Source organism: Acipenser ruthenus, chromosome 21 (genome assembly GCF_902713425.1).
Source record: "Acipenser ruthenus chromosome 21, fAciRut3.2 maternal haplotype, whole genome shotgun sequence".
Classification (NCBI taxonomy): Eukaryota; Metazoa; Chordata; class Actinopteri; order Acipenseriformes; family Acipenseridae; genus Acipenser; species Acipenser ruthenus.
In genome coordinates this window covers 29,059,234-29,083,510 of record NC_081209.1, presented here as the reverse complement: position 1 = coordinate 29,083,510, position 24,277 = coordinate 29,059,234, and the positions used below count along the sequence as shown (strand labels likewise).

At 42.3% G+C, this 24,277-nt stretch overlaps 1 protein-coding gene across 2 annotated transcripts in view; it reads left to right on the top strand.

The window, feature by feature from the left end:
• LOC117428199 (integrin alpha-11-like) overlaps window positions 1–24,277 on the top strand; it is a 43,608-nt gene that overhangs the window by 15,733 nt on the left and 3,598 nt on the right. The window contains exons 3-29 of one of the 2 annotated variants that reach the window (XM_058995468.1): window positions 2,808–2,917; window positions 3,643–3,734; window positions 4,026–4,140; window positions 4,969–5,096; window positions 5,361–5,509; window positions 6,080–6,224; window positions 6,829–6,994; window positions 7,474–7,544; window positions 8,849–8,993; window positions 10,461–10,609; window positions 12,255–12,398; window positions 13,780–13,983; window positions 14,212–14,342; window positions 14,675–14,841; window positions 15,494–15,636; window positions 15,998–16,108; window positions 16,627–16,712; window positions 17,409–17,613; window positions 18,135–18,233; window positions 20,844–20,920; window positions 21,654–21,743; window positions 22,076–22,166; window positions 22,421–22,534; window positions 22,796–22,879; window positions 23,091–23,201; window positions 23,395–23,490; window positions 24,132–24,245. In XM_058995468.1, coding sequence (XP_058851451.1) covers window positions 2,808–2,917; window positions 3,643–3,734; window positions 4,026–4,140; window positions 4,969–5,096; window positions 5,361–5,509; window positions 6,080–6,224; window positions 6,829–6,994; window positions 7,474–7,544; window positions 8,849–8,993; window positions 10,461–10,609; window positions 12,255–12,398; window positions 13,780–13,983; window positions 14,212–14,342; window positions 14,675–14,841; window positions 15,494–15,636; window positions 15,998–16,108; window positions 16,627–16,712; window positions 17,409–17,613; window positions 18,135–18,233; window positions 20,844–20,920; window positions 21,654–21,743; window positions 22,076–22,166; window positions 22,421–22,534; window positions 22,796–22,879; window positions 23,091–23,201; window positions 23,395–23,490; window positions 24,132–24,245 — 3,337 coding nt within the window. Of the gene's footprint in view, window positions 1–2,807; window positions 2,918–3,642; window positions 3,735–4,025; window positions 4,141–4,968; window positions 5,097–5,360; window positions 5,510–6,079; window positions 6,225–6,828; window positions 6,995–7,473; window positions 7,545–8,848; window positions 8,994–10,460; window positions 10,610–12,254; window positions 12,399–13,779; window positions 13,984–14,211; window positions 14,343–14,674; window positions 14,842–15,493; window positions 15,637–15,997; window positions 16,109–16,626; window positions 16,713–17,408; window positions 17,614–18,134; window positions 18,234–20,843; window positions 20,921–21,653; window positions 21,744–22,075; window positions 22,167–22,420; window positions 22,535–22,795; window positions 22,880–23,090; window positions 23,202–23,394; window positions 23,491–24,131; window positions 24,246–24,277 lie in introns of those variants that run through there. The other variant, XM_058995469.1, reaches the window with a different exon arrangement.

Below are 24,277 nucleotides of genomic sequence, written 5' to 3'. Positions count from 1 at the left end.
CAACCCAGGTACTGTATGGTAAAGCACATTGAATGCATAGTACAGACACATTTCCAAATGTACTCTCTTTTTAAGAGTGTGAAACACTGGGGTCGTACTAAAATGCATGTTTTAATCTTTGTTTCACAAGAGACCCAAAGTAGACCTCAAAGTTAACTCTGCTGCCTACACGTAGGGGGTCAGCTAGCGTCATATGTGTCTGATGCTCAGTGCCCTTGAAGAGACTCATCACCGGTCACATGGCTACACTTACATGGATACCTACCTCTAGAATTTAGATCTGAAGCCTGACCAATGTTGAGGTTATTTCATTGTTCAAGTACACAAGGGGCCCTAAACTTGCTTCAGAATAGGACCCTGCTTCAGCAGCTTTAAAATTACTCTTTGGTGAAATTCATTTCAAAGTAGCGGATTGAGTAAGACGGCTTATATTGCATTCTGACGTTTGCCCCAGGACCTTACTGAAAGTGTCGGGGAGAGATATTTTGGTATTGTGAAATGAATACATGTAACGACCGGTAAAGGAGGAAACAGAAACTGCTTCGTCCTTCTGGAGCGGGCAGGTTGGTAAGTAAGACAAGCTTTCAAACTTCCTACTGGCTACACAGGACCTTTCATTTGTATTTGTATTAGAATTCTGGAGGCTCTGTAACTGGGGGTCAGCACTTGGGTCAGTAAGTGTCCGAAACAATTGTGCCCAAATCATGTGTTTGTGTGTGTCAGCTGTGTAAACACACAGCCACTCAGCATTGAGAAGCAAACTCCCTCAACTGTGGGAGTTCTGTTCAGTTTGCTTGCTTTTCTAAAACCATGATCTTTCATATAGCTTGTCAAGGCATATCAGATTACTCCAAACTCACTTTCATTAAGATCTGTTTCAATGTTTTTTATTTGCTTTGAACACCTTTTCCTAGATAAGAAAAAAGGGGCGTCTTTGTATATTAAGTAGCACCAGCATACTATATTAGGAACAGCTGTTTAATTGGATTTGATACCTAACTGCTGATGCCTGACAAGTGAAGTATAGATTGTACAGCCACAGTTTAAACAGTATGGTAGGAAATCGTTGATATATTTCAATATTGCTTTTCATCAACCAGTCGGTAAACCTACTCCTTAAAAAAGTCCAGGCAAACAAACAGCTATTCAATGTATGTTTAAAAACGTTTTCTATAAGGCATCATAATCTAATTCAGTAATAGTACAGGACATTCCTTGAAAATGCAATGTTTGTACAATCGAGTATGATTGATATCAAATTAACAGCAAACCCAAGACTTTTCCATGTACAAACCAGTGTGTGTAGTTTCATAACTTTTAGATAGCTTTGGGAATTGCTCAGTGAAAGGAAAAGAGCCAGATGTTTTTTGTAGTTTGCATAGTTTCCAATACTGCGTCCTCACTACCTAATCGGGGCGTGATCGGCACAAGAACTCTCTGACAGTGGTGAAGTTCACTCAGACGTTTGCTATCTGTGTGTGTTCTGTGAGCATGTGGGCTCCAGACTGACCCCTCCAGACAGCGGAGGACTCTGCTTTGCTCATGAGCACGGTTTAGCACAGCACCCATTGCAAACAGAGAATTGCTGCTTAGCCACAGCTTGCAAGAACCCAACCTGCTTGAAAGCTCTTTGCAACAGGAATGAAGAGATAGTGAGGGAGTCAAGAAAATGTCTATTTCTACAAGCCCTTCAACGCCTCTTTCTTCCCATGAAGCTGAAGGCTTAAGCTGAGGGAACACGAAGCCACTTTGCGGCTTGGAACTTGGTTTCAGGACAATTGCATGGCACACCAAGGGAGACTTGGGGTTTGATACAGCAGGTCTCCTGGTCTCCTGAAAGCAGGTTTCAGGCCACTGTTCCTGAAAAACGTGGCTTCGTGTTCCCTCAGCTTTAGTGATGGTTTACAGGAGACTGCAGCTGTGATGCAGTTTGCATGGACGAAAAACTTTGGAGCAATGGAAGCCTTGGTATACTTATTCTTGCAACATGAAAAGCTCACATAAACAGCCAGATGCCTCGAGTTTATTGCTTGCTCTGTAACTGATTTTCAATTAGTTTTAGGTATCTATTAAATGATTATAAAGTAGTTCAAATGTGCGACATGCAGTCTAAACTCATTGTGACTGTACTGATTCAGTTCCTGAAATGCCAGGTCACACTAGGCTGTTAAAGATAGCAACAAGGATCCAAACTCCAGACCCGTCCCTGCTGTGACACAAAGACGAGCAGCAGCCCAGCCAGCTCCAGGAACTGCCTGTGTCACAAGCACCGACTCACATTTAAAAACGATTATTCACTGGAAAAGAAAACTGTTTCCAATGAGCTCAGCTGCATGGAAGAATTACCTAAAGAAGAAAGTATGAATTGAAGACGGGGGGAAGAGTTTAAGATAACTAGCGGGACACTGGGGTGGGAGCTGTTAAAGTCACAACCCTGAAATATATACATATTTGAAGCTCAAATCCACCATTCGTTTCCAAGCCTAGATCAATTCTGACACATGTATTTAAAAAATAAAAAAAACAACTGGCGAATATAATCTGAGGTACAGACTCCAGCTGTCATGCATCACGAGAGAACAGTTCCCTATTGCATTATTTGACAGCAGAAAAAAAAAAGACTGCGTATATTTGCAAAAAGGTCTTTCTTCACAATTTCTCTGTGTTTCCAAATTAGTGATAAGATTCTATTTTAGCACTGCGTATTAATTAAAAAAAAACATTATGGAGGTATATCCTGGCACCACTGTTACATGAAGCTTGCTGTTCTCTCTGTCTGAATGATTGTGCTCTGTTGTTTTGTCTAGGCTGCTGGTTGGCGCTCCGTTTGAAACCAACGGACAGCAGCAGACAGGCGATATCTACAGATGCCTGATGAACAACAAGAGAAACAGCACCTGCTCCAAACTCAACCTAGGTACCGTGTCGGCCTTGCCCTCTGAAAGCATGCCAGCTCGCACGACACCAGGGGTCAGGCTGGTTTAGCCATTAGTGCATTCCTGTATCATTGCGTGCTACTAGTGATAACAATCCAGCAAAAATAAAAACAGGCAGTTATCAGCCTGTCTGCTAATTTAGATAGACCAGTGATTTACTGTTATTTACTGAATCTCCATTGTTGTTATCAAAATCGTTTACTGGTAACAACAAGTCTGTGCTTTCCACCATGTCATTAAAATAAGCATCTTTCAAGTCAGGCTACGCTTCTAAAGGAACCACAAGTGAAACAGTTCCAGTACCCAGCCTATATGCATACAGTGCAGCTTCCAACCAAGGGGCAGGTTCTTAAAGGGAATCAGAATGCTTATATTGTTGACTGTTTTTTCCTGTGTCACCACCGAGTCATAATCTAGGATTGAGTGTTCGTAGGTTTTGGATGATCTAATAAAAGTGTGCTGTGGATTTCATTACAACGCAGAGTAAGCATAATGAAAGTGTGGCACAGCACAGCCAAGAAGGGTATAGAACAAAGCGAAGACAAGCTAAAAACAATGGTAAATACTCTATATAGTGTGTAAGCTTTGTAAAAGCTTAGTAATCAGATAGTTGGTATGGAAATGACCGTCCGTCACGTTGAAACATATTATATATGTACATGGTAGCATGTTAGTGTTCTCACAGCTCTGAATCTGTGTCCTTAAGGAAGGGTATCCCTTACCAATGTGGCAGAGAGGAAGGATAAAATGCGTCTGGGAATGACCCTCACCACCAACCCCAAAGACAACAGCTTCGTGGTAAGCAGAGTCTCCAGACCTTCTCACTGACTCAATTAGCAGTATCCTTATGATTATGAAAGCCATTTCACAATCATTTCCCTTCCTTCCTTCCTGATAGAGAAAATACGAAAAATGGTTGCGTTGCTCGTAAGGTCAAGCTGCCGTTTATGAAAATGATGATATAATTCAGCCAGCTGTGTGAGATGCAGTCAGCTACAATGTATTGTCTCCTGTGCTCAATATTCTTGGGTCTGAAATAACAAATCCATTTTCAATCTGGTCCTGCTGCTGCTGTTGTTGTTGTTTCAGACCTGCGGCCCGCTCTGGTCCCACGAATGCGGCAGCTCCTATTACAGCACGGGAATCTGCTCTCGAGTCAACTCCACCTTCAAGTTCTCCAGATCCATCGCTCCGGCATTCCAGAGTATGGGAAACACTCCGTCTGCGCACACATACCCGCCCAGCTTGCTGTGTTTTGAAGTTAACCTAAATATGCATTCCTTTAATCGGAATTCAGTTTCCCCCGAGACGCGGGAGGGCAAGGGTTTGTGAAAGCGAGTCAGATACCTGGGGTGTAGATGATGTTCACAAACACGTTTTTCTCAGCCTGGTGAAGAGGATGGGGTTTCTCATTGTGGGAAACAGTCTAGTGAAGTGTGAATGAACTTCGTTGGTAAAAACAGGTTTAGTCATTACAAAAGTACTGCATATTCAAGGGTGTGTGAAAACGAGCCCAGTAAGCGTTAGAATAACATACTTAATTAGAAGTGGAAAAATAATATTCCAGATGCGCAGAGAATGGCCAATGACTCAGTTAGATTATAAACCAAATTAGCAGCCACTAGAGTAGCCCAATTTAGTGGTCCATTTCAAGCTGCAGTCAGTCACCCCCAATTGTGCTCAACTTAACACTATAATTTGTTGCTCATTCACTTCAGCTAAACTCTTTTACAGCCTTTTGCTGTTCTGCTTTTCGGACCATATTGGTTGCTTGTGCTTACAGCCCCTGAAGGTAGCACTAGCAGTAGGGGAGCCCGCCCTCCCACTAGCTATCAGATGCTACAACAGTATTGAACTGGTAGTGTTTAAGCTGATGGATGCATGGCAGTAAGCATACTTGAGTTGTTTTTAAAATTCTGTGCCTTAAACATTTACCTTGCAGTGTTAGTGGTTATTGCAGGCACACTTCCTACTGGGTAGGCTAATTATTGAACTTGTATTTTACTAACAGTTTCATGTTTATTTATGACAGGGTGCGAGACGTATATGGATATTGTGATCGTTCTGGACGGCTCCAACTCTATCTACCCCTGGTATGAAGTCCAGAATTTCCTCATCAACATCCTACAGAAATTCTACATTGGACCAGGGCAGATCCAGGTAAGAGCAGTAATAACACACCGCTACATACAACAAAGATTCCCAAGGCATTCAATGGAGTTCAGTCCCAAATGAATTGCATCTTACACCATGTATTGGAATTAGAATTGAAACAAGTGGGTTAGCAGCTGCTATGGGAGTTCATCTAACAGCTATTGAAGTTGTATTTATAGATTAGTGCATATGCATAAGCAAAAGCAAAAACAGATGGCCCTAGCCTGTACTTAGTTTCCTCTTGGGAGTGACGGTGTTTTGTGCCCCCAGGTTGGAGTGGTACAGTACGGGGAAGACGTCGTCCACGAATTTCAGCTCAACGACTACAGGACTGTGGAGGAAGTGGTGAACGCCGCCAGAAACATCGAGCAGCGGGGAGGAGCTGAGACCAGGACTGCTTTCGGCATAGAGATAGCACGGTAACAGACTTCATCAAACAGGGGGAATGTCACCTTTATAATGGCTTATTCATGTGCAAGCAGGATGGAATTGAAATCAGGCCTGTCCGTTTATATCGGCATGCAGACCGATATCAAACATCCCTGAACTGGATCTCTTTCATCCCCAGTGCCGAGCTGGTGGAAAGAAACCGGCTCTGATGGAAGAAGTTTCCTAAGCGTGACGGCAGGGTGCTCATGCAGGCAGATTGTGAGGCTATCAGTTATTTATACAATCAGGAAAGCATTTCAGGTAGGGGAAGGAATTAATAAAAGACTCACCAACGAGTCGAGCTCTGACCTCTGCGTAACATCATCTGGAATCACAGGATGCAGATGGGACAGAGGGCTGCACCGTTTTGATACTGGAGCGAAATGAGATTGAGTTTTAGGGTCCGGTGTCTTGGTCCAGATGGAAGCATGGAAGAGCAATGCAATAATTACCCACAAAAAAGCCAAACGATTGAGTTCTTACTGTTTACGACAATTCAGTGCTAATCCACCAGCCAGCGAGGTGCAAATGATTAATAAATTAATTGAATTATTCCTTAGCTCAGAGGCGTTTAAAAGAGGAGGGAGGAGGGGCTCCAAGAAGGTGATGATTGTGATCACGGATGGAGAATCGCACGACAGTCCAGACTTAGAGAAGGTGATTAAAGACAGCGAGAAGGACAACATCACACGATATGCCATTGCGGTAAGTAGAGACTGAGTTCAGTCCCCTTGTTCTAGGATAGCTGTCTATAGTGGAATATATGGTCTTGCTCATCTGCATTTACGGAGGAACGTATGCTTCTAAACTGCCTATAGCCACATTGTTGTAGCTTTGTATCTTCAGGTATTGGTCAATCTCTTGTAATGGATCTCCTCCCAGCAGCTACTGAGTTAATAATACTGACACCAGCATAAGTTCCGTGCTTGCTCGCTCTTTGGTTGAATGGTAAAACATTAATCTTTGAACCGTGATTTTAGCGGTTTGCCTCCAGGCCTTGCCTTTCCATTTAATGAGATGCCAATTCATTACACTCTCTTTGGATAGTATACAGAAAAGGTTTCCAATAATAATTAGTAAGCAATATAAGACAGGAAAGATATACTTCATTTTCATATGGGCTTGTACACAGACTATGCATGAGCTCCTTCCCTCGTGTGAACTGAAGATTTAGTCATAATTGGCTGATAGTGCTGCCTGTCTCCTCTTCAGTGAGAGAAAAGAGTGACTTCACAAACAGGGAGCTTGCCAACATGTGATTGCCATCTAACGACAGAACCCTGATACAGCCCCCTTCCTGTCAACGCAGGTTCTTGGATACTATAACAGAAGAGGGATCAATCCCAAGGCCTTTTTGAAAGAAATAAAGCACATCGCCAGCGACCCCGATGACAAGCACTTCTTTAACGTAGCAGACGAGTCTGCACTGAAAGATATCGTCGACGCGCTGGGAGAACGAATCTTCAGCTTGGAAGGTAAGATTTGGATCATTATTCCCCTGAAACCAAGCTTGGGAAGCAGCAAACAGTTTGTTTGCCGCGTGGATTATTCACAGAAAGAAACAGCTCTGTTGAATTGAGTTTCAGTTCATCATCACACAATGGACAATTAACATGAATTTATCCTTGTGCCTGGAAAAACTGAGTGCTTAGAGTACAGAATATGATACTATTGTTCATAAATGATTATACTGTTTGATGAATTGATCCTGGTGGTTGCAATTAGAAGGATGTGTATATTTCTTAAAGATATTTTAGACACTGCTTGCAAAAGGAAAGTTTCCAGCCATTTTGTTCCAATCACTTCAGCCAGGATAATGACGTGCTCTAATTTCACACAGATCTGGGCTTGGGGCGGAGGAGAGAATCTTCCAGCCTCTTTTGGCGTTGAATAGCTTGCACTCATGTCGTGCTTGGCAGTCCATCATGATTCATCCCTTTCTTCTCTTTGGCAGGAACCAACAAGAATGAGACGTCGTTTGGCCTTGAGATGTCCCAGGCAGGGTTCTCTTCACATATTGTGGAGGTAAGTACAGAGCTTTAAAACCAAGACATGTCTCCTGCATAGTTCATCTTGGTTCCAGTGGGATCATTTTATGTCAGTGGGGAACCCATTTATAACTGCCCTCCTGACAGGAAGAAAGCACAATTCTTCACTTTTTCTTTCTCCACAAAGACATTTCATTTCTCTGCTGAGACAGACGACTTCAGTAATTCAGAAGAGCCCATTCTTTGGGGTTTGCATATAAAATGTAATTAAAAGGGTGTAAATAGTGAGCCCCACACTTCAGCTGAGGCTTGTCTTTTTTATTAGACACAAGTGTACAGGGTGCAATACAGGCTGACTCGACTCACTCAGTATCACTGCTGCTGATGCTGGGCTCTTAATTAGTTCCAGCTGCTCAACAAAACACAGGCTGGCTGTCCAAGAACTTACCCTATAAAAAGGAAAGCCAGAAAAAGACTAAGAGTGGACTTTCATTTCAAACTGAAGCTGATTACTGAATTCCAGGGATAGCTGCTATATCCATTGCAAAGGACCAAGGTTATACTAAGAAATGGTTCTCTTGGAAAATATTAGGATTTTGTTTCATGTGTTTTTGTTTGTTTAAATGACGACATTACTTTGTGAAAGCACATGTGGTAAGTTTAAAGGCAAAAGCTGAATTGAGGGTAATTCAGGAAAGTTCGCTGGAGAAAGCATTAGTATATATATATATATATATATATATATATATATATATATATATATATATATATATATATATATATATACAGAATGTATAGCCCAGAATCTTACTGTACACATACTGTACATTTTATTTATGCTCTGATAAAGTTACTTATAGTTTTCTTATCATTTTACCATCATTAACCATCATTTACCAACATTTTACCAGCAAACGTTTTCTAGTTGCTTTGAGTCTTGAGATGAATTGAATGAAATGGGTGGGTCTGCAGGATGAGGGGGTGAGCTGAGGCAAAGAAACGGAGCTGGCCAGTGAAAACACCAGCCAGCTAATCGTCTCCCACCGAGCCAAGAAGGACTGTTTACAGGCCTGGCACCAGAGCCACTGCGGTCGAGGGGCTGACCAGCTGTGCTGCTGGAAACGAGACTGGAAGACGAGGTGCAAGCATCAAGGCCTCGACACGATAATCTTACAATACTAGTGGACTTTCAATTTACTGTACCTGCTGAGTTGCTCCTCACACATTTTCTAAAACAGTTTTATCAAAACGGTGCAAATCGCACACTGAAGAGATGGACATCCTTCCGTTTGCTGTAGATGTGTAACCACTGGTCTGAATGCCCTGCCCCCTCTACCCCAGGACGGTATTCTGGTCGGAGCTGTGGGAGCCTATGACTGGAACGGTGCTGTGCTGATGGAGACCAGCCATGGAAGGGTCATCCCTCCCAAAGAGGCGTACCTGCAGGAGTTCCCTGAGGAGCTGAAGAACCACGGAGCCTACCTGGGTGAGTGCAACAGAGAGACACAGCCTGAAGCCAGTTTACCATTGACTGCTCCCGTGCTGCTGTTACGAAAGAGCGCCGTGAAACTGCTCAGCCGAGTTCAGTTCACAGATCAGCCAGACCAGCGGGCTCATTCCACAATGCGTCACGCCATCCTCAGATGAATCAATAGTGTACTTATTTTACTGTTGTTTAGATTTGATTCCAGTACAGTTATTTACAAAGCGGTGACTTGATGCAGGTCTCTGGCATGTTAGACACCTGAGGTCTGGCAGTGCTTGTAAAGCCAGTGGGTAATTGGGAGACCTCAGAAACCACAGGGCCCTTTTTACTGCACTTAGACACATTCCTTCCTATTGCTAGAGGTGTGGGTCTCATCCTACATCTGCAGTACTGGTGCAGATTGACAGTTAAACAGCATTCAGGTCAGGAATGTGCACACTGTGCCTGCTCTGAAATTAGCACAATGTATATTTTATTAAAGATCTGTGTTACTGTTAATTTCTTCAGCTTTTTCCTACAAATATTAACTTACATGTATTCCTTAGCTGGGGTTTTCAGCACTTGATTATGTTTCTTAATGTTCTTATAAATGCTGGTGTAAAGTGGTGTAACTTCCCCTCATCAGAAGTGGCAGAAATGAAAATACCAGAGCTGGAAAGAGTTTCCTGACAGTGATACACAGCTTGGCAGCCTGCTCAGGCTGATTTCTTTGATTTCTCAATTGTCAATGGTTAGCAAGGATATCGGTCGCAACACTTTAAAATGTGCAGTTTAATATCCACAACACCATTGGCACTCCCACACAAGTACATGGCAAGGTCCATGTGGTTTAATGGGATGTGAATGCGGTCACCGCTATAAGTTGTTAAACTGGTTCACACACATCATGTTTCATTTTTTTCCATTATGCTATATAGTGGAAAGTGTTGAACCACACTCATTAGAAAGGGAACAAATAATCACATTCCTTATGAAGAAAAGTGCAAGCACGCCAGCTTCATGGGCCACTGATCGATCTCCAGTTGATTTGAATAAATGTCTTTGTTCATGCCAACAAGAGTGTGTTTTATACACTGGGTTCCATGTAGTCATAACAGAAATGATAAATGATAAAAAAAACAACAACTATGGACTATACTAATAGGGTGCTTTTTAAACAAATGTGACCATCATGGTGCACATTGAGTCCATTGTATTGTTGTGTTGGTTCTGCTGGTTGTGAAGGTTTTGACAAGCACATTGAAAATGGGTGGCAGTCAGATCCCCAGTGGCTCTCTTAGTAAAAGCACAGCCTCTTAGAGGACAGGGTCCGGCTTGCATTGAGTTACTAGTCTTGTGTATTGTCCTCTGCGGAGGAAAGTCTTCCTGGGTCACCTCATCACGCTTCAGTAACCCTTCTACTGCCAGACAGGCATAGAGTCCATGATAGAAGTACAGCTCCCTTAATATATATTTGTTCTGTTACAGGTTACACAGTGACATCGCTTGTGTCTGCGAAGGCTGGCAGGTTGTACGTGGCGGGAGCTCCAAGGTTTAACCACACCGGCAAAGTGATCATATTCACACTGAAGAACAACGGGAACCTCACCATTCTCCATTCACTGAAAGGACAGCAGGTACTGGATGGGCATGAGAGGATTACAAGCAAAAAAAATGATTGTATCTTGAAATGCAGGAGCCGTCATCTTTGTATCAATTTCTAGGTTAAAAAAAGGAGCCTGCTTCATCAGAAACCTGTAACACGTGTTCACAGTGAACTGTTTTTATCTTGTATCTTGAACTCGTAACACTCCCTCGTTTCTGGAATCGCTGAAGAATCGTGCAACCAGGCATCTCTTGTTGGAGACACAGCAATTGGATTGGAAGTGAGGATGCTGGGAGATGTAGTTCTTGCAAGAATCAAGCATCTCCTCTGAATCACGTGGTTATGCAATTTTCTTTTTTTTTCCTTATGAAAGTTTTTCTGTTAGTTGAAAGCACAGATGTTTCTGAGGGCAGTTCAGTTTGTCATGTGGGTTCAATATGTTTCCCTCACCACTGTTTCCAGCTCCATGTGCCACACACACAAAGGCCACCCGACTGCAATCCTGAACTACATTACCTGATAGCAGCAGTTGTGAAATACACCAGCTTTCTAGCTGGAGCTCATTTTTAATTTCAAAACAAACAATGTGTTGTTTATTATTTCCAGCCTTTCCTTTTATGTCGTTATTTACGTTACACATTTTTTTAGGGTACCCTCGTTATTTCACGATCTGACTCTAAAAAATCCTGAAATGGTAAAGTCAAGTTCATGAAAAATAGGTTCGGTTAGGACTTTGCTAAATGGAAAAGCACTTTTCCAGTAGAGTTGTAATATTCCTTTAACTTAAGTCAGGTGTTGCATTGCATGGGTTTCGACAGAGCACACACTGCATTCATGTAAGTAACATGAGGATGCACAGGTGCATGTCACAATGTATAACATTTGCAAGCACTGCTAGCACGTTAAAGCACTCCAGCCTGGTTTGGTTAACAGCGTGATCCTAATTGCCTTGAGTTCTTCAGAGTAGGTTTCGGTCACATATGCATAACACATGATGGTCTAGACCTCTGCTTCGCCCTGCTCACTCTGAAGCGCACATGCTTTCTGTTAATGCTCTCAAGCTGAAGCGAAGTTATTGAGGTCAAAAACTGCCATAGCAGCGTCTACGCCTAACAATTCAAAAACAACCCGGTAAAATATGTTAAAACATTCCTTGCTTGAAAAACAATTGGCAGAGCGCAGTAGCCAGGAAGATGATAGCCCTTCTTGTTCTGTGATTTTAACCTGTCACTGCCCTTAGGACAGAGCCCGTCACGTGAGGAGTCGCATAGTTTTCTTCAAGGTCTGAGACTAGGATTTCGATTGGCCATCCTTCAATGATGGGAATCCTAGTTCTGAAATGTGGTCTGTAAACCTACCCACCCAGGACTACAGACTCAGAACATGTGCCCCATATTGTCTGTCATTTCTTTCTTTCTTTATTTTAATGTGATTTAGATGATTCATTTTCATAAGGAGCACACCTTCAATTGTTACATCACGTGTTAAATGCACCAAATATAACAATATAGCATTTGTATGGTTAACATAATCCAAGCAACTTTTTTTTTTGGCTGGTCAACAATGGTTTAAGATAATCTGGTCATTTTGTTCCAAACATCTAAGTAAGCAAAATAATGTCTCCCATTCTCCATTTTTATACATGGTACTAACAACGCCGGGTTGATTGCTTCCAGATTGGATCCTACTATGGGAGTGAAATCGGTTCTGTGGACATTGACGGTGATGGAATAACAGATGCTCTTCTTGTCGGTGCCCCCATGTACTTCAGCCAGGGCTGGGAGAAAGGCAAAATCTACATCTACCGGGTCACAGAACAAGTACGTGCAAAAACAGCCACTGCATTCACTCAGACTCTCCAGTGTGTCCTCGAGAAATAAAATCTTACCTAAACGTTAATACAAATTATTGGCATGCTTGTTTACGCTGTGGCATGTTCGTGATATGTCCTGCTGTGTCTGTAAGTCTGATAGGACCATAGAACTTAAGAATAATGCAAATCATAAAGCTGTGTGATTGAGTGTATGAGCAAGGAAGACTTTTTTCAAACTGGGTACTGTCTCTTAAGTACCATTCCACATGTGAAGCCACAAAATGTAACATAGTGTAGTAAAAAAAAACACAACATTCTGTGGGGACTGAATTCTTATATGCAATAAGTAGCTGTATTGGATTTATTGATAGTATACTTTTGTATTTTTAGTTTGCTAGGCTGCTTTAAGTAAATGCCAGTTCCACATAATCTCATCTGTATACTAAACATGTCTACATATTGTATTCCACCAGCTGCAAAAATAACTAGCCTTGTCACACCCTTGTGGATACTCCAGTTTTAGGTGTTGTCAGCATCCCCCGCACATGGCCTTGTTAAAGTAAAACAAGTGCTATTACATCAAAAACAAATCAGAATTTGTTTTTGAAATGCACTACATGAGCCTGGCTCCCAGCTCAGCATTACCCAATCAAAGCAAAGACTTTTCTTTTGTTGTTTGTTTCCCATGAAAGTTCCAAGAAAAGGGCGTAACATGAAGTCTATTAAAATCTTTGCAGTGCGTTAGGATTTCAGTAGTGCTTGAGCACAAACTAACACATGCTTTCCTATTGCATCCATGGCCATCACTAGCTATGAGGACATGAGGTCGTGTCCTCGTTTGTTTTTTTTGCATCATCAGTGCTGATGCTCATGTAAATATTCTGGTAAAGTACAAAACACTCCTTCATTTTCTCTGTTGGTTTGCCGTGTAACATAGATTTGAACAGTAAATACCAAGCAGTCATATAAACACTGCAGCTAGAGCTTGACCCCTCAGTGTGACCTCGGTAGAATGTCAGCTCTGGTTCCGATGCTGATTGCATTCATACTGCATTTGAAAGAAGTAAACATCTACTGATGACACATACCAAGCCTATATTAAATACATGCTGAATGGCCAAACTCTTTCAGAGTTCACGCTTCCCAAACATTGCAGTACATCAGAGGTAAGTCTCATGTACACACAGTCAGACTTGGAGATGTGCAGTCCTTTCAGCTTCCCAGTAAAATGTTTGTATATTGCATGTCTTGAAGCCAATGCTTATTGTCCATGACAGTAATGTGCTCTGATTGTGGTCTCTGTCTGAAGATGGACACTACATGCCGTCATTGATCGGTCAGTCTTTGGGGCAGTATTGCTGACCTTGTGGTTCTTGACCGCTTTACAGAACAGGTTCGTTCTCGACGGCTCTCTGGAGGTGGGAGACGGTGCTCAGAATGCCCGCTTCGGCTCGTCGATCTCTCCCGTCCCCGATCTCAACTACGACACGTACAACGATGTGGTCGTGGGAGCCCCGCTGGAGGACGAGCACCGAGGGGCAATCTACATCTTCCATGGCTACAGAGACAGGATCCTCAGGAAACACAAACAGGTGTGCATCCCATTCCTCAATCCCATAGCCAACTGCACAACTCAACTGGTAGCAGCAGCATTGCCAGAGTAAATCCTAGAGACCCCTCCCCCCCAACCACATGACAGGAAGAAAAAAATATACAATCATGTGACACTAAGGGAGCTGTATTCTTGTGTATTACATTGCTCAGATTACATCGTGCTTGTAAAACAGAAATGACAATGGTGTTATATCTCTTCCTGTCAGAGGATAGGTGCGGCAGACCTGCCCTCTGGCCTCATGTATTTTGGGCGCAGCATTCATGGAAAGATGGACCTGAACCAGGACGGCCTGGTGGATTTAGCAGTGGGGTCCCTGGGGGCCGCAGTCCTGCTCTGGTATGCTATCTTAGTAATATCCCTGTCGGTGTGCCCATGGAGTCATGAGGCTCCAATGGTGTGTTGCTTTAACATGTGTGAGCTATTCGACGGTGAGACAGGGTCAGGCTGAGATTCTATTAGTCTCCATAAAATGTCATAACAATAAATGCTCTTATGCACCATGAATGGCCTCTTTGGAACTAGGTAAATTTAGACTGACATACTGCTCTTACTGCTTGAGAAAAAACTTAACCCCTACAAAAAGTGTGTGTAGTTTCTTGAACAACAGAGAGCTTCAGTTACTAATGTAACACGATCAAGACTTCCCTGCATTGCTTCCCTGTGTGCAGGTCCCGCAGCATTGTCCAGATACATGCCACCATCAAGTTCGAACCGGCCAAAGTGAACATCTTCAACAAGGACTGCAAACGGAACGGAAAAGACGCCACATGCATGGCTGCGATTGCCTGTCTGAACGTAACGACCAAAACACCCCACTTTCTGACTCAGGAAGTAGGTGAGTCCTGAGATGTATTTCTTACTTACAATATATGGTGTTGAGAGGTTCTTTGGATTAACCTGAGAGGTCACAGCAGACCCCCAGCAGCCCCTCTCTGAATCAAACTTAATTAAAACGTTTGAATGGTTGGCGACAGTACCACAGGAGTCAATCTGTATTGCAGTATTGCTACGAGCTCTATGTGGATTCCTTGTGTTTGGCGAGGGACCTGTTTCAGATGTATATCTGTTCTAAGAGTTTATGGGTCCTACTTCCCACCACTGAGGTCAGGTTTTATTTTTCCTGGTTAATTAACTCCCACTTTTAGTTGTTAAACTCAGTGGTTTCTGTTTAGGCCAGGATCCAGTTATAGCTTTTGCAATTGTAACAATTAAACCAGGGCTTTTGGGTTGTTTAATTATTTGAAATGCCTTTCCATACAGAACCCAAATTAGACAGGCCATTAAAAATGCATGTAATTAATGTTTTACTTGAATGATCCACTAGTTATATTCTGGTAATGGAGCCTTATCTGGGTACCCAAAATGTATTGGACACACTAAAGATTCAAATCAATGTTGGCTTCACAGAGAACCAGCTAGCACGCATTTTGATTCAGTCCTCCATCTAGGGTAATGTATCAAACAAACAAAGATTTGATCTCTTCCAGCTCTGAAGTACACCGCTTTTATCGATGAGCGGAGATACGCGGCCAGGGCGATTTTAGATGAGACAAGCGACAAACATCTGCACAAAAACATCACTGTGCTCTCCGGCGTAGAGCTCTGTGACCATATCTATTTCCACGTTTTTGTAAGTAGTTTTTTTTTTAATGCTGTGTTGTCGGGTAACTATATATATATATATATATATATATATATATATATATATATATATATATATATATATATATATATATATATATGCAGGGTCTGGAACCATAGTTCATATATGTAAGTGGCAGGATTTTATGTTGATTTGATGAGATCATCATTCCAATAATTATTTATACACATGTGGATTAATGTTAACAAAATGATCTGCCACGTTTTGTACCGTTTTGTACCATCGTTTGGTGGTAGTTTTAATGGCACTGTTATAACACGATGTGCATGCCCATCTGTGAATGTCCCTCATCCCTGTATTTAGGGTTCTCTCACATTCCTCTCTGCAGGAAACCACAGACTACATGCGGCCGGTGGTTTTCACACTGGAGTACGGCATGCTGTATCCTGATGATGGGCCGGTGCTTGACGATGGGTGGCCGACTGTAGTGAAGTCATCTGTAAGTGACACTGCTTCTATAGAAAACCACACTACTAAAAGTCCACCCAAAAAGTTTAATACAACTATCAGCTACTGATGCACAGAAGATCATACCATAGATTCCTGCTCATACCTTTTTGGACTTATTAATGATCAATAGTGATATGATTGGTTTTAATTGACTCCTATCAGTTCTAATACACCTCCAGGTGTAGTGCATTTACAAAGTAATCAATAGGGTGCTAGATAAGCACAGTTGTATAAAATGTGTAGCCAGTGAGGGGAGTACAGCCAAGGTGCTTTTGATATTAATATAAAGAAGGAAAGAGGGATGTAATTAGCTTATTTCACGTGCACCTCAATGTGATCAACCAGTCCTGGCACGTGGCAGCTGTTCCTAGCATTACCAGACGGGTCTGTGAGTCAGCTAACCGCCCTTATAAAGAGGTAATGCTGCAGCTCTGAGTAGAGCAGAGCTGGTCCTACATCAGACTGGAGGGACCCTGGTTCAAAGTGTTCATGCCCTGGTCTCTGCAGTTATCCTTCTGGAACGGCTGTGATGAGGATGAGCGCTGCATTCCTGACCTGACCATTCACAGCACATCGGACATCCCAGACGCCAGGTGAGCGAACACAGGGAAGAGTCTCTATAAAGAGCTGATTCATATCTGCAGGGTCTGGAACCAGAGTTCATATCTACAGGGTCTGGAACCAGAGTTCATATCTGCAGGGTCTGGAACCAGAGTTCATATCTACAGGGTCTGGAACCAGAGTTCATATCTGCAGGGTCTGGAACCAGAGTTCATATCTGCAGGGTCTGGAACCAGAGTTCCTAGCTGCAGGGTCTGGAACCAGAGTTCCTATCTGCAGGGTCTGGAACCAGAGTTCATATCTGCAGGGTCTGGAACCAGAGTTCATATCTACAGGGTCTGGAACCAGAGTTCCTAGCTGCAGGGTCTGGAACCAGAGTTCCTATCTGCAGGGTCTGGAACCAGAGTTCCTATCTGCAGGGTCTGGAACCAGAGTTCACATCTGCAGGGTCTGGAACCAGAATTTATATCTGCAGGGTCTGGAACCAGAGTTCCTATCTGCAGGGTCTGGAACCAGAGTTCACATCTGCAGGGTCTGGAACCAGAGTTCATATCTGCAGGGTTTATCAAGTAGTCGAGAAGTTGAACGGAAGTGACAATGTGACTGAACTATCCAAGCAGAAAGACAACAGCATGCATAAAGGGCAACTTCAATGTTTCAGTTTTCTAGCTGCGCTGGAAAAATAAAACCTGTTTGCCCTAACGCTGGTGTCCCTGCCTGGTCCCCAGAGAGTTCTGCCGCATGTTGCTGCAGGCCGCTGAGTCCCTGTGTGGCCACCACGCCATGGCGCTGGGGTCTGGCCACGTGATCCAGGGCGGGAGGCGCAGGCTGGCCGTAGACGTGGTGCTGAAGAACAGAGGAGAGAACGCCTACAGCACACAGCTCAACATCACCTACTCACACAACCTGCACTTCGCCAGCCTCACCATTAAGGTAACTGAAAGAGCAGCAGCTTTGATTATGAAGGGACAGTGTGTGGCCAAATCTACAGACACACTGCGAGGGTAGTTAAGGACTGCAAGGGTTTAAAAAGAAAAAAAGCTTTTTGAATTAATTAAACAGGGATGGAAATAAGACTCCTATTGCATGGCAGTTTCACCCATTCCAGGTTTCCATATGTGCTTGATTAGCCAAAGTGTATAGGTAACAAGCTCAAATGTGTATTAAACTCATAGTAAAACCAGGATTGAATCAAACTGCTATGCAATGAGAATCGTATGTGCATCCCTGATAAAATCAAGTTTGCAGTTCACAAAACCTTTTTTAACAGTTTAAAAAAAAGGGTTGAATTTCAGTATCAATAAATCCAGTTTGTTGCTCCACTAGAAAGTCACATTTTTTACAGGCAAGTGGTAACAAGTTAAAACATTAAGCAATTAGACAGAATTGTATTGCCCTGTATTTTTTTTCTTCTCCTTTTGATTTTATAAATCTGAGTGCATGTTTCACGACAGGACAACTCAGACATCAAGATTGAGTGTGGCAATGAAGACAATGTGAATCACAAGAAAGTGTGCAATGTCAGTCTCCCTTTCTTCAGATCCCAGGCAGAGGTAAGTCAGACTCAAGCAGATTCCCGCGCAGTGCTTGTAGAAGAGATTGCCTCTTTGTGTGTTTTCACCCTGTTTCATTATTTAGAAAGCATGTGCACCTTTGTAAATAATTAGCCTATTGGATTATTCCTGGCTCAAGTTTTTTTTTTAATTAACTGGAGGCACTTTTCATTACTACCAATGTAAAAACACAGTCTTTATGCTCCTTAGTGGATAAGAGAATCTTCCAATAGTGCTTAGAATGCAATCAGTCTCCATTTCCAAGACTGCATCGATTCCTGTTGTTTCCTGAGGAACTCAAAGTGACAAAACTATGCGTCATTCTGAAGACTGTTGCACATTTCAACCACTATGAGCTGAAGGAATTAGAAGCAAATTATATTAATACACTTTTGCATAAGCCTCTAAATGTAAAAACCTATCAGGCTCGTCAAGTTGGGTCATGTAAACCATTTCCTATTTTCAATTGATCTCAAGAACCGTAGTGTTACAGTTCTGTCACATGTGAGTACCTTCCTAATGTATTGGAGGCCCTGCCGGGATCTGAAACCTGCAGCTCATTTATAGAATTCGTCACTGAGTTATTATCATTGAAAACAGCTTAGTGTGTTTTTTTAGAGGCCTTCATATTGGAAGTTGAAGAGTTTATCCGTAACAGAAGTTAACCACATGCAATACATAACAAATAAAATGAGACAAGCCTGTCTGGAAGGAAGGAGAATCTGGCTTGATCTGAAAAAAAGATTGCAATAGATAACAGCCAGTCCCTTTTAGGAGGAAGGAGCTTGCACCGCTTGTCACGCTGACACGTAAAACTGAAGACGGGGGTTCAGATCCCGCTTTGATCACACAGGAGATTGTTCTTCTACGTTGTGTAGTCTCGATGATGCAGCCTGTGAACATTAGTCTTCAAAATCACCGCACAGTTTGGCATAATTAGCTTGAGATAATGCAATAAGATTAATGTGTGAGGTCTGTAGTGAAAATGAAATCTGTATCCAGTTTAGTGGCGTCTGGACTTCATTGTGACGCATGTTCATGCAGAGCTGTTATATACAAACAGAAATCCAGTCCTTTGAGTTTGTTTTTCCTCTCCAGACTAACAACGAGAAAGAGCCTTGCCCATTCTGTTGAATTTAATATTCCGAGCTTGCACTGCTGAATCATTTGAGTTAAATGTTCTCTGGAGCTCAGACTGAATAAATTCAACCCCGCTTTTTTAGGGGAAATAAAAAGACAAGGGATTGTTCTGTTAGTGGAAGCAGGCTAACAGCGGGTTTGTGGACTAGCCTTTCATCCAAGGAGGGTTGGGTTCAAATCCAGCTTGGGTCACAAGTGAAATTCATTAGATGGTCTTAAAGCAGGACTTAATGGAGAGTTAACATGGGAACTGTGGTTTATTTAAAATTACTCTGTGGTTAACTTAAGATGACATATCCAGCATCCATCACTCTACAAGCCTGCTTGCCAGCTCCTTTGTATTGCTGTTCTTTTTAAAGAAATGAGACCCAGAAGGCCACTTCTGTAATGGCCTACGAGGTCGAAGAATGTATCTGCGTGGCATCAGACAGCCTGAGCCCAGCCAAGACAAAGCTAATGCTGGAAATGGAAAACTGAAAGTCTGGATCGCAGCTAGCTTCTTAATATTACAATCATCTGTGCAGCTTGAGGTTACTGCAGCAGCGTTTTTAGAAACCTGCTCTTTATGACACTCCTCTATTGTTGTTGGAAGTGTTGCTCGGAGCCTGTGTGTGTCTCCACTGGATCCTGCGGCTCAGCTGGGTGAGGTATAGAGTGTGAGAGGCTGGCCCTGGCTGTCTGTCAGGAAGAATACATCATGCAGAACCTTCTTTACTCAGTGCTGCTCCTTTATTTAACCCTTCATCTTACACTGGGGAGCACAGGGGGTGACAATGAATGACAATGGCTGGTAACAGACTGTCATCTTTGATAACCTACCTGGGATCTCACCAGAAGCTGGAAGTAACACTCCTACTCAAAAAAGGGATGAAAAACGAGTAACCCACAAATACATTATCAGTAACAGAATCTGTGAACATTTCCTCCGCATTTGGAATGAACTTTTTGCCTCTGATTGGCACTTTTAGATTCTTTCCAAAAAAAGGTCCCAGAAAAACAAAGTAAGATATAGCCACAAGGTGGCAGTGTTTGCGGTGGCAAAAATCACAAATTAAAAACATGCGTGATTGTAGCCAAAATATTCAGTTATTGTCACAATCCAGCAAGCGGTCATGTGAAGAGACTATTGAGAAACATAATACAATGCTGTACAGCTTAACTCCATTAGTGTGAAACTGAGAATGTTTTTTTCATGATGTTGTCTTTGAAACAGCCCAGAAGTTTGAGGATTACCAATTCAGTGCAATTATACAATGGTGCTGTGAGTGTGATGCATGTTTTTGTGCACCTCAGGGTCTCTGGCGACGCTGTCTAGACAGGGAATCAAAAATCCTCTCTAACTGTTTGCAGAGAGAACGATCTGAATATAAAACGTGGTGCCCCGGGACATGCTGTGTTGTGGCACTAGCTAAATATGAACCAGTCCTGCATGTCTGCTGACGGAAGTCTTGCGTTCTCTTCTCTCCGCAGGTAGCTTTCCGTCTGGATTTTGAGTTCAGCAGGTCTGTTTTCCTGGATCATGTGCAGATCGCCCTGTCTGCCAACAGGTTGTCTCTCTGTCATTACTTATTCCTTATCTCAGTCTGACACCCCGGCCGCGTTACTTGAGTGCTGTTTAAACTTTAACAAGCTGAATGGAGCTTAAAGATGTTACTTATCCAGCTGGAGTAGGGTTGGCTACTGTACTGCATCTTTCTGGCTGTAGTACAACTTAACAGTTCATTTTAATCTTTAATAACATCAGATTGAAACTGTGGATCTCTATTCCAGAGCACTCCAGAATAGAGAAATGGTTCATTATAAATTAACTTGTATATGATTTACTACATAAGCTAATATAAGTAACCAGCTATTAATGAGACTTTCCACACACCTTTTTTTTTTATAACAAACCCTTTCAACTTGAATTGACCATAGGCGGCCTCTTGTGTGGCCAGTCCTTTATGCTGGCCAATAGTTTATGTGCTGATAGAAGTATATTTGGTATAAGATAGTCAGAAAGGTATTTAATTAAACCATGTGTTGTCGCACTTTAGAAGTAGATAATGAATCAAACATGTAGTATTGATTAATGGAATTCAGGGAAATATGATTGGACTTTATTAATCACTGTGCAGTTACAACATTGGACCACTTGGTGGCACTGTACATTCTGCAAACATCCCATTAGAAATAGATGTACATGAGAATATGTTCATGGGGAAACTATGTAAAACAAGCATGCTTCTCACACGATTCAAGGGCTTGCCAGTTCTAAATGGTTCTGTTTATTTTTCTCAGTGATGGAGAAGAAGATGAAATGACCATCCATGATAATTCTAATGTTATTTTTCATCAATTAAAGTATGAAGCGGAGCTTCTATTTACAAGGTATATTTTTACTGCACACGCTTTCAATATTCTGCTTTTAATTCTCTTATCCAGTTAAAGGAAACACAAACGCAGATCACATTTTTTTCACAGCAACCAATTCCAAAGCACATATCTTTGAAAAATACACCAACATTGTAAGATCAATATGCCAGCTATTCATAAAATACCAGCAAGGGAGATATCCTAAAAGTGCACGCCTGAGAAATGCTCTGAATTTTAAAACTGGGGCGGTGAACAGAGCAAACCTCTGCAGTTTTGCCTGACCCAGCGGCAGTATCACAAGACATGGGGGCTGCTTTCAATGACAGCAGCTTCTCTCCCTTCCACAGGGACTCCAGCCTCACTCACTACGAGATCAAAGCAAGCAATTCCTTGGAAAAGTACCATCGTGTCAGCCCCCCTTTCAACTTCACTTTCCAGGTAAAGAGAGCTTCTTGTTGTCCTTTAATGGGATAGTTAGATGGATAGACACAGAGATAAACCAATACGTATAGATACATTGAATTCAACAGGTAGAATGGTTCTGCAGATTAGTATTGAATGGCAGTTTCAATTGTCCTCCTGGATTTTTGCTTTCAAATTTATTGTCCATCTAGACTAAACATACCATAGGTATGTGCTGCTGGGACTACATTTGTGTGTGAAACTAGATGTATTCATGTTTTCAATTACAGATACAGAATTTGGGCTTTTTCCCTGTGAAAAATTTGCTACTGAATATCGAAATCCCTGAAGTTACAAAAAGCGGCAACCGGCTTCTGGAGTTGACCGATTTCTACATTGATCAGGTGAGTATTTCCGGATTCTTCAGTGTCCATCAACTGAATGCAAAGAGCAAGGACACCATGTAGGGAAACTCAAGCACTGGTTATTGAACCTGCTTTTAAAGGAATCCAAACTAAATCTGTCGGTAGAGTCAAAGGTACCAGTGAATGCATGCCACCTTTATTTTAGTACCTGTAAATGTAGTCGTTATTTTTCTTCTAATTTATAATGAACACGTGTATCTTCCTAAGCTATTTATTATAATGATTATTCATTGTTTTTAGAAAGAAGGCACATTTTGCACAGCTCCTAATACGGTAGCACACAAGCGGACCTACTCAGAAGACCTGTCGCATTATCCACAGCTGGTAAACTCAAATCTTCAAATAATAACTCTCTTGCAAGTCTATAATAACTTAGATAAAGAAACCATGCTCATTTTTTTAATCCGATTGATTAATCGATTAAAAATCGTGTTATATCACTGGCTACATGAAAATGAATATCAATACATATACTGTATAGTAAGTTGACTGTATTCAATTGCATTCAGCTCATATTATAACTGCTTCCCAACAGAATCACAGTAACGCTGTCGCTATTCCTGTGAACTGCAGCGTGAATCTTCAACCGTATAAGCAACTCAGCGTTCACATCAGCGGCGTGTTGAGGACGGATTCTCTGAAAACAGTGAGTATAGAAGGGAGAGCTCGCCCTCTGCTGGCTGACTGGAGCCACTGCTGGAAGCACAAATCCTGAATATGGATTTGCAGGTCCATGTTGCTCGTAATCGACAATGCATATTTCAATTTAATTTTAAAACGTGAATTGTTATCTTGGAAAAATACGTATAGATGATGTGTTTTTATTTTTATTTTCTCAGGTTAAATTTAAATCACTGGCTCTTGTTACGACTGCCAGTATAGCAATGGAGGCGTCCAGTCCAATGTTTCTACGAGAAGAGAAGTCTGTTCGTCACGTGAGTACTGTTGGCGCAGATACCATTGATTGTGAAACAGAACCGATATAACCTCCTCCTGCTGCTGAACGTTACAGCAGAAGCATGCCTATTTGGCAGTTTATAGAACCTATGTTCGGAGGAGAATGTAAAGAAAGTCCCGTTTGCTTTCTGATCTTCTATGTAATGCAAAATGAATTTCCTGAAAACTTAAGGAGCAAATGTACCTAACCTGCCCAGCCTTCATTTTATTCTATAGAAAAGTACAGTGCTGCCACCTTCAGGTCTAGTTATGTCACACCGATCCTTTTAAACACTGAGTGGCTGTGTGCATCCTTGTGACCTCCTTTGCGATGCGTCCCTCATGTAGCTTCACTGCCTGTTCTGATTGCACCTGTAATCATTTCAAGTGGTCCCTGAGACAGCCCCGTTAGATTCTCTGGACACACCGGGTTTCTTTCCAGCTGTAACACACGCTGCATTGCCTTGCTGTATTAAAGTTATGTGGCCGGGGACTGGCACAAAGTGATATACTCTGTAACTTAGGGGAGGGGAGTGTTGTACCTTCAGGGATGCCAGCTGTCCTCATGCCCGTGACCTGGGATTCTTCAGTCCCTGATGACGGGGTCTAATCATATGAAACGTTCCGTTTCTTTTTTCAGATAATCCTGGAGATTACGAAAGAGGACGATTACGTAATACCCTTCTGGATCATTATCGGCAGTACGTTAGGGGGGCTGCTGCTTCTCGCGTTACTGATTCTAGCGCTGTGGAAGGTAAGGTCGTTGTGGGGGTGGGACACGTGGGC